This window comes from Pteropus alecto, unplaced genomic scaffold (genome assembly GCF_000325575.1).
Source record: "Pteropus alecto unplaced genomic scaffold, ASM32557v1 scaffold161, whole genome shotgun sequence".
Taxonomy (NCBI): domain Eukaryota; kingdom Metazoa; phylum Chordata; class Mammalia; order Chiroptera; family Pteropodidae; genus Pteropus; species Pteropus alecto.
The window spans coordinates 3474121-3484937 of record NW_006432943.1 but is presented as its reverse complement, the minus strand read 5'-3'; the positions used below and the strand labels follow the sequence as shown (position 1 = coordinate 3484937).

The 10817-nt window shown below is 32.0% G+C and overlaps 1 protein-coding gene across 17 annotated transcripts in view; it reads right to left on the bottom strand.

The window, feature by feature from the left end:
- The window catches only part of SEC31A (SEC31 homolog A, COPII coat complex component), a 61436-nt gene that overhangs the window by 22973 nt on the left and 27646 nt on the right, over positions 1–10817 (bottom strand). For 12 of the 17 annotated variants that reach the window (XM_015586073.2, XM_015586076.2, XM_015586077.2 and 9 more), the window contains exons 12-19: positions 10499–10573; positions 9369–9407; positions 8797–8874; positions 6413–6488; positions 5796–5974; positions 4410–4536; positions 3181–3326; positions 1732–1905 (exon numbers count right to left, since the gene is read on the bottom strand). In XM_015586073.2, the coding sequence (XP_015441559.1) occupies positions 1732–1905; positions 3181–3326; positions 4410–4536; positions 5796–5974; positions 6413–6488; positions 8797–8874; positions 9369–9407; positions 10499–10573 (894 nt within the window). The remainder of the gene's footprint in view (positions 1–1731; positions 1906–3180; positions 3327–4409; positions 4537–5795; positions 5975–6412; positions 6489–8796; positions 8875–9368; positions 9408–10498; positions 10574–10817) is intronic. The other 5 variants (XM_015586081.2, XM_006907598.3, XM_006907599.3 and 2 more) reach the window with 2 other exon arrangements.

The following is a 10817-nucleotide window of genomic DNA, read 5'->3' as shown; positions in this document are numbered from 1 at the left end:
ATGGAAGAAAATGGTGATCTGAGATAAAAATTAATTTTAAAAGATGTTTGAAATATAAGAGTAAGATGTTAAACTCAAAGAAGCTTATATAAATCTATAATTATATAGATATATAGTGAGTTGACTATATGCATGTTCCAAGTATTAACAACAACGAAAAAGCAATGTTGAAATGTTTTAGCAAGAATTCATTTTAACTTCTTTAAAAATTATATATTTCTACAAATTAGTTAAAGGATTAAAGATGTCATTTAAACTTTTTAGGTATACTTTATTGTCTTTCATGGAAGAGAATTATATACCAGAATATCACAAAGTCTCAAGACCTATTTCCCAGAAAATATTAAGCGTCTACTGAGACATACAGGAGAAAGTAACATCAAAATCAAGATATTTTTATAAAGAATGTTCTTTAAAGTCCAAAAAAAAGCATGAAGAATAATGTATAAAAATATATGTGGTTATAAATGGTATTGAAAAGAGTTTAATTAATTCTAAGGCTCGATCTAAAGGTCTTAGATTAAGGTAGTCTTAAAATAAAGAGCTTTATATCTCAATGTAAAATGAGACCTTGTTAAGTAAAAATTCATATAAAACTATTATGTCAAAGTGATCATAAAGACTCAGTTTCTATTCTACCTATTATTCGCAGGAACATTTTAGAAAGATATGAGCTGGATCCCACATGTAAGTATATAAAAAACCAACTAGAGTCATACTACACTCCTTAGTCCCTGTACACAGATGTATTTTTACTCGATGAAATTTACTGATACTTCTTGAACAGACAAGATGCTGAAAAAAATTTTAACTAAAAAAAAAAAAATCCATCCCAAAACAGAAGAAACTTTACAATAAAAAGTATAGAAATAACGCGAGGCTAAAAATTAAGCTCTATCAGACACACACCGTAGACATAAATACCCTACTTGTGGAAAACTTTCCTAAAATGCCACACTAACTTCCACCCGTACTTCCCTGTGGGTTTTAGGTTTCCCTCTTCTGTGCTCCCACAGCACTATCTCTTATCAGTATTTTGCACTTCTGGAATCCCATGTTTACTCATCTATAGTCATTTTCAGTTTGGAAACTCCCTCAGGGAAAAGATCTTGGACATCTTGTTCATCACTGTATACTCAGCGCTTACTGAACTGAAATCAATACCATGAAAATGCCTGAGTTTTACTGCACGCCAAATAAAGATATGATATTAAGAATGTAATGTAGTTCCCTCGGCCTTAAATACTTTAAAAATATACTTGCCCATAGACGGCATCAGACTGAAATATTATATAGGATGAGTTTCTTCACTAATATCTGGGATGGCACTTGTGGGAATTTTAAAATTACAACCCAATAATTTAAATATTAACATTTATAGTTTTTCAACATCGAGGATTCCTACAAAGGACCTTGTAAACAAATTAGCATTTGGCGTAAGGAACTAAAAGTTGGTCCTTTTTCCATTTATTTTCCACATTTCCTCAAATACTATGTCTCTCCGTACAAAGGGATCTATCATACTACAAAAGCATCCTACCTCATACAGCATGAGTACACCTAAAATGATCCTAAAGAATTATCAATAACATTCATTTATATTCAGGTGATAAAAATTCAAGACTCTAAAACATTCCACCTACTAGTATGTTTATGTTTAATACTGAATGCTATCTACTGAACTCGCCTTACTCATATGTTAAAAGAAGAAAAATGGCCAATTCTAATTACCTGGTTGGTACTTTCAGGAAGAAAAGCCAAGGCTGCAGCAATACTGCCCTGGGCTGCCAACAAGTTGGCATACTGACTCATTTTCTCAGCCAAAAGAACTCCTACGGCGTTAGTGTCCACAGCTTGTGTGAGTTGTACAGCTTTTCGTAGGATGACGACTTTCTCAATCAGATCCTAAAAGAGAAAAAGAAGGGACAGTAAAGGAAAAACAGACAAAGATACCAAGATGTGTATGAGAGGAAGCAGGAAAAGATAAAGAGTTACTAAGATTTCTAAAACCTACTAAAAGTACAGTATCTATTATTAATTCTCTTAGAAAGGTCTGGAATAGTTGACCACCATTCAGGTAACTGAAAAAGTAAGGAGGAAGGTCTCTTACCCATGGACAGGGCATAGGTTACGACTTTCTCCTAAACATCCTTAAACTGCCAGATAGTTGTGAGCTAAAATAGGCAAATATCCAAAGTGAAAGTGACAGGCAGATGTCTGAAGGCAGAAACCTGAGTTCCAGCAGGTGCAGGAGAAACTATGAGTGAAAACATCATACTATCATTATAAAAATAGGACTACTGTGAGGTGACCTCCAAATGGGTTTACTATTTCAACCTAAAGTTTCTCATGTTGCTCTTCAATACCAGTTCTTTCAATAATGGGAAGCTATGCTTCAGGTATAAAGCATATAAAGAATATCCTACCCACCTGCCCTTCATAAGTACACAAATCCAGAGGCAAAACAAGTGTGTTTTCTCTCAGAAGGACTAAGAAGGGAGAAACCTTGATTTCATATCAAATTTTCAATTTCAACAGAGTGATCAAACAAGCAACAACCCCACCGAGAAAACCTCTTTCCAGGGAGAAAAAGAAATATTAGATTGAAATATCATGAGACTCTTGATTAAATGCTTAGGAAAAAAACTTAAAGTTACTCGGTACCTGAGAACTGTCCCCACATTTTTTACTTCCTTTCTTGCCCGAGTATTCGTGCTACATGGGATTCCAATGACCTCTTACTTTCATTTCCCCTTAACCATGAAGATTCTCTATTGGTACTAGGGATGCCTCCCATTCCTTATCCCACATTGTTTCTTTCTGTGCTCAAGGCAGACAGGATCACTGGAGGCAGAGAGGAGCAAGAGGAAGAAGTGGTAAAGCCAAAGGCTGTTTTTATACTCTGGCCTCCTACGTCCTGGCCTCCTATGTCCCCTAGTCAACTACCAAATCGCAATCTGATCTTACAAACAGCTGCAACCCCATTTAACTATCCCATCATCTCAAACTCTGTCCTTCCAAATATAGCAATAACTACACATAATTATCCAGCAAAAGAACTTCCAAAATGTAGAGTAAGGCTGAAAGCAATGAACTTCTAGAACAAGTCAATTTCTAGAATATAAAGAGTGAAAGACAACAACTAAGGAGAAAGCACCCTTTTGTTTCAAAGATACTAACCTGAAGGGATAAGGGGTTGCTCCCATCTTGAGCTTTAGTCCAACATGCAACTAATTTCTCTACATTCCCTGCACAAATATAGCAGAGACAGGCCTGAGTCTGCAAGAGGCTATCACCTTCACTTTCAAGCCTGGTTCCCAAAAGATCTACAGATAAAGAGGAAAACAAAATAAGATTATACCCAATACAACCTGTATATGAGGTTGTAAGCAACCCAATAATATTTTCAGAAGTACAGATTAAACTTCACAACCAATGAGCAGCAGGTGGAAACAAAATCACTCTGTCATGTAAATGCACAGTAAATATTTGTTAAATGAATAAAAGTGACAAACTGTATACAATAAATTTCTTCGCAAAATTCTAAACTGGCTATAGAATGGATGTTCATTAGAAAAAATAATAAATGAAAACAATATTTGTACAGAAATTTTAATAAAGACTGAACTCATTTCATCACGTCAGATGCTTTTTTAAGCAGTGGTCTAAAATATGGTACATTTGGAATAAATATCAATGGCAGCTAGGATTACTATAAATTATTTATAATGATATAGTTAATCTTGTAATTTTCGTATCCTTATACTACTTTCAAGGTAACAAATTGTTGCCTGTTCTTATACTAAGAACCTGAACCTTCTGTTCTTGTAAATAATATTATTCTTTAGCCACCAGTTTAGTCATAGCCTTTAATGGTAATTTCTACTCAAATGTTATAATTATTAATTTTATCAAACTAACATTAAGTGAGAGCTGATTATGTGCCATTTTACATAAGAACACACTAAGGCTTAGAAAGTAATTTTTACTAGGTCATACAGATAGTGGCAGAGACAAGATTCCAAGTCCAGTCTGTCTAAAACCAAAATCATTAAGCAGTATTATTAAAAATAATAACTAGGTATGAAGAAGTAATATAGTTAATAATTCTAAGAGAAGTAGTCAAATGAGAACTTTTTCTTTTTTTAATTTTTAATTTTTTTTTTTCAATTACAGCTGACATTTAATATTTCATATTACTTTCAGGTATACAGTATACTGGTTAGACATTTATATAATTTACAAAGTGATCCCTCCAATTAGTCTAGTATCCATCTGACACTATTCATAGTTATTAAGAGAATTCCTTTATCTTATTTGTGACTGAGGTTTACAAAAATTTCTAATATCTGTCAATTTTATTTACAACATACCATGCCATATATTTAATATAAAGCTCATTTTCTTACCACAAAGGGCTGAAAACTCATCAAGTTTAGCATAAGTCAATACTGCAGCTAAAGCCTCTTTCCAATTTTTAAGGTCACAAGACTCAACAATCTCTCTCCAGTTCTTCATCACTACTGCAGTAATTAGCTTGGAAAAGGGAAAGAAAGGAGAATTAAAAGGCTTTGGTATATTAATAAAAATTAACTCTCGCTAATAAATTGTATCTTTCAAAACTATCATTATTCACACTATTTTCATGCAGAATGTAACAGCAAAGTGAAGTATTTCCTTGAACCGAGTGACACAGAAGATGGTATTATTTTTGCTCAAAAATAACATAGGCTCAAATAAACTCTTATAAAAATTCTAAAAAAAAATTACACAAACATACTTTATAAAATGCTGAGAAAGGAAAGTATAGAGTATTATCAAAACATTTAACAGGAAGACATAATGGATCTAATAGATCAGGAAAAACTTTCTGAGCACATAAGACAACTGAGCTATGAAGCCAGAATCAACTTCATCAAGAAGGAAAAATACATTCCAGACCAAAGGATTTGCACTACGTGCAAAGTCCTGAAGGAGAAAGGCACATGGAGTTTATGAGGAACTGAAAGGCAACCAAGTATGACTAAAAGATAACAGGAGAGGAGGTGATGAGACAAGGCTGGGGAGAATGACAGCAACCAATGCTGGAAAAACTGAACACTGGGATAACTTTTATGAAAAGAAATTTAATAATATCACAATGTTCAGTCCCACTGCACCAGAAATTCCTTTCCTAGGACTACAGCCTCATTAAACAATTAGAAATTTGAACAAGTCTTCATCAGGCATGAAGAGAATGTTTATCACTAACTTATCTATATTAGGAAAATATTAGAAATACCTAAACACTCCAAAAGAAGGGAATATATCTTTGCTATAGATTATAGAGCAATTAAATTTTTTTTGTAAGAATCTTTAAAGATATGGAAAAATGTTTGCAATATGTGGCAATATCTATAAGCAAAACCACACATGTATGGTTTTGATTGTTTTTAAAAGTTCTACATAGAAAGAGATATGAAAGAATGGAACCAATCTCAGATTAAGAAGTACCAATCTATCTGATGAAAGAGTTAGGAGGTGCTAAATTTTCTCCTTAAAATTTTCTATATTCTAACTTTTCTACAATAAAAAACATAAAAAGTATTTTTCATTTTAAAAATTATACATGCAAAAACCAAAAACTGGAACAATTATACCACAAGCTATTAACAGTAACTATTTCCAGGTCAAGGAATTATGGGTAGAGTTTTTTCACTGTTTGCTGTTTCGGCATTTCAATGATCTATAAGAGTGTGTTGCTTTTATAATCAGATAAATGTTGTGTTTGTTTACCTATTTTTAAAATAACATACCCTGGTAATTTTGCTTTGGGATTTTGCAAAGTATTTTTTCTGGGTTCGAGCCAAGAGTTCTTGTCCACCTGCTATTGCCAATATAATGGCATCAGCCATGCGGTTATCATGTAAACAAAGGTCAACAGCACTCTCAAAGTTACCCGTCAGCAAAGCCTGAGTGATTAAACCATCAATATCTGCAATAAGAAAATAATACACTCAAGTTACATAAAGCTTTTTGTTACAAGAAAAAATACTTCATGTATCAATTTTTATATGTAAACATGAAGGAGGGGAAACTGTTAATTTCTGAAAATTACTGGTGATTAATTTCTAACACAAACTTTTGAGATCTACGGAAATATACTGAGATGCATAGAAGTAAAATAAGGTAAGATAACATATTTTCCAGATTGCCGCAACTAGAATAATAAAGGTCATCATACAGTTTCTATCACATCAGTGTTAGAACATTCCACCATTTCCAAGGCACTGATGACATATACTAAATGATAACTGAGTACTTCTTTACAACCTACTACCATCTGTGGCAATACATTTTCAAATTAAACTTAGGGACTATTTGCTTTCAAATGGTTAAAAAAAATTAGAAATCAAAACCAATAGATACCTACCCCCGCTGATGGAGATGTTAAATGTTCCTCTAGCTGACGGGAGAAATTCTAATTCTTGTTTTTCCTCTTTAATACGCTAGAGAAATAGACAGGGCAACGACTTAGCCAGAATGAAACTGTGGAATAATTTACTGGCAAAACAAAATTTATATATGATTATTCACCTACTGACTAGATGACATGCCAAGTTATTCCAGAAAAGTTCTCAGATGCAAGTTTACACTAAGATCTATAACTTCCCTAAGAATTAACTTCTATTATACAATCATAAATAAAATCCAAGATTACCAGAAATGTCAAACGAACATAATTCATTACTGGTAGCTCAGAAATTATTGAAGCTGAAGAATCCTTGTTTTCTTAGATACCTCAACTAAGTGTAGCCTGAAACATGCAAAATGTTTTTAATCATATTCTAGATATTAAAACCACCCTGCTTCTACATATCTAAAAAATTTCTGTTTACTAGGTGTAGTTATAGAGTTTCTCTGGTTTTGACTGGATTAATCATGAAAAAAAAAATCACTTGGTATCCTTAAATAAATGCAAAATAAACAGATTGTTTATGAATAAACTATGATTATAGATTTTGTGCTCTCTTCAACTGAGGCATAACTGGAACAGCTGATTAGTCTGGTAAAAATATATATAGTTCTGCTATAAATTTCTGAAACTACCTGTAAGACTGAGTAAAAATAAATTCAATATTTTCTTTTTTTAGAAGGAAATATAAGAGGCATATTGCTGACAAATGCTTTAAATGCCTTCTCTTCCACACATAAAAATTCAAAAAAAGACAAAAAATAAAATTTCTGCACTTGTTACCTGCACATCTGAATGTAAAAAGCTCCTAGTATTCAAAGTTAGGGGCATTTTTTGGATTGAATAATCTTAGTGCAGAACACAGCATAGCATCATACGTAAATAATGCTAACTATTTCAGGAGACTAATTATAACCTTAATTCTTTCCCCAACTAAAGAGAAGCATTTGAGAATTTAAAACGCTATCAAAAAATTTCAGAACTTAAGTTACTCACATTAAGAAATAAATCAGATACGCATCTGATTAGAGTCACTAACAAACTTACCAAAAAAACCTCTTCTTTCTTTTAACTCAGACTTTTCAAATCTGCTTTCTAAAAACTATTGATATACCTTTATTTATGGATTTTTTTTTTTAAATATACATAGGTCAAAAGATGCACAATTTATTACATGCTGAGTACCTTCAATGTGTAATCTACTATGTTTGAAAAACAAATAGCATCAGCAAGATAAAGGGGAAGGTTATACCTCCTCAAACTTTTTTTAAATACTCTGAAAGTATCCATTGATGACTACTGTTTTGTTAAAGACATATTATTACCTATTAATTCATGATTGTATTTCCAAATGGTCCTCTATTTGATAATACACAGTTAGTCTAGTTATAAATAAGTGAAAGTACATTTCTTTAATGCATGCTACAATTTTGTCTGGGTATTCCCAAAATTAGTTCAAAATTTTTGTAAGATTTCACACTCATAACCTTTATTCTCAAGTTAAATAATTGCTAGAAGACCTACTTCTAAGAAAAATGTTTTTTTATAATCATCTTCTAGTAGTCTAAATTTATTGATGAATTATGTTTGTAATTTAGTAAATGGTTGTAAGAAACAATCCATAGTCAGGCTATCTCCATATCACAAAGAACAATGTAAAAGTCAAAGATGAGATGAGAAACAGTAACTCGTTGATTAATTTTCCAAGATGAAATATAATTAGAAAGCGAGAAAAGTAATCACAGAATTATTAGTGGTTAAAAAACCCAGAAAATTAAAAGGAAAAAAATTAATGATACAACTCTGTGTTCAAGGACTCTTTTAAACCAGTTATAAAAATTGTCAACTACAACTCAGAATATGTTTCCAGTAAATCATGGCAATCAGTTTATTTAGTGAAATTTTCTTTACTTGGACTCAAAGTTCAAAAGACTAATTCAGAAGCCTACGCCACTCATGGTGGACCCTAAATATTAATGTGCCAAAAAAATCCATTAACTTTAGATGCGATGCAATGCAATGTGGATTTCTGAATAAAATCTCTTTTTCAGTTTGACATAATGATATCCATCAGACCAAATGAAGTCAATCTCACATCAATTGTTAATTTTAAACCATATAATCCAGAAGCTAGCTCATAAAACTAAAGATTTTAGAGATGATACCTCTGTCAAACTAATAAACAGACTCCTACTCTTAACATCTCTAAGAAAACAATGCCCTCCAACTTTATTTTGGAACAAGTAGTCAAGAAAATTTTCCATATTTCAATGTGAAATAAACAAGTATCACATAACTTCCCACTGTAATTAAAAAATGAAAAAAAAAAAAAAAATAAGTACCTCTCCCAAGAGCTGCTCTTCAGCAGCAGGGCTCTCTTCCCCATCACTCTGTGCTACTTGGTCAGAGTCTTTAAGAGCCTTTGGTACACAAAACAATTACAGAGGAAGTTGAAGAATATAGCATTAAAAGGTTAATAGTGAACAAGGAAGATAAAAGAACCAATAAACAACATTCAGAGCTAGTTTAATCACAAGAAGGAACACTAAGTAAATTTATTTGAGAAACACCATTAGAGGAAAAGCAAAGAGCCATTACTGCTGAGACTTTCTCTTTCTTTTCTACAAATGTCCCTCAGAAACAACCACCTTAATTTTAAGCATCTGAGTAGTCATTCATTTCATTTTTCCTCTTTTGGAAAATTCAAATACCATCAAGAAAAATGAATACTGTACCAGTTAAATTTATACTAATTTAAAATGAGAATTACTCACGTATTAAAAGATCTACAACCAGCCTTTACTTTTACACCATAAAGCAATAAAACAGACAAATTTCTTATTACATTGCCTTCCTTGCTATCATCTAAACCAAACCAAAATTTTAGAAGGTAGCTATTTAAAGGCCTTCTTACCACATCGGGTCCATCCACTTTGTTCAAGGCCAAAGCAATCTGAAATAAAAACAACAACTCGCCTACTAAATGGAATTCTATTTCAAGGTGTTTAGCAAATGTTCACCTCTTACTCCATTCTCATTGACAAAATCTACAAAAGGTTAGATTAGGGATAGTATGTTTAAGAAAATAACAAAATCTGTGTAGAACTAATTCTCAGTGGTTCTAGTTTCAATCACATGGAGTTCTACTGCTCATGTGTCATCTCACAAAACTAACCTCAAAACAAGCATGTTTTCTTCTACTTTGTTTTAAACAAAATAACTATAATTAATCTTTAAGAATATTTCTTCAGATACTCATTATGGAAAAGAACTGCTATTAGAAGTAGTCTGACAATCAAATTCTATTTCCTCATTTTTTGCTATCTGGTAGGCAGTAAAAACTTTCATATTAATATTTTACAAACCTAAAAAAGTTATAGCATCAAGAAATTTAGACTAATAATAAAGTTAAATATAAAAAAATCTAAAAGAGTGATCAAAGACACGTAGCCAGTAAATAGTGAGGCTGTAATGTGATCCCAAGTCTGACATCAAAGGAGCACCAACTTTGATATGCTCAGCACACCTAGAGTGTGCAGTATACAACCTGTACCATATATGCAGCAACCCTGTAATGCTACAGGAAACTTGAGTCATTTTCAAAAAATGGTAAGGGCTAATATAAATTATACAAAGAATCTACAATATTTCTTTCAAAGTTTCCAAAGTCACTGAGTTTTTACTGGCATTCATGTCAACACTGTAGAATAATAAAGCCCATCTTTGAGAAGAAAACTATAAAACTGGAATATAATTTAAAAGGGAATCTTTTTTTAAGTTAAAATGTTAAGCAAATCACTTAGACTTTTTGTTTATTCAGGTTCAGTGCAATAAATCGTCCTTATTTCAAAATATTTCCTAGTTACTTGTTAGCAGGACCAACTCAACACATAGTTTGGGAATTGTGGGCTAAAGGCATAAATACCTAGGGTAGAAAATTGTGATAACTTGAAATAGTACCTTATTTTTCATCATTTAAGCTGTAGTGAACACGGATGATCTTACTTGTATAAGCACAACCTTTTAACTTTTATAAAAGTTTACCTTCTTTCCCAGGTCTTCTTTTCTGTATCCTAGAAGTTCAAGGTATTTTCCACGAGAATCATCCTCAAAGTTTACCTTTAAAAAATACATATTCTTGAAATAAAGACCTGATTATAAAGGCCTAATCTTTAACTGATCAAATTTCAAGTAGAATTATTAAAAATTTCTAAAGTCTACTATATCAACTAGAAGGTTCACTATAAGAATCCAAAGAATAGTTTTTTTTAAAAATAAGTTAAAACCATAATTTTTGTAAATACAAACTTATGTCTAAAGGTTATATGAATGTGAAATTCACACTATGTGGAACATCCAGTGT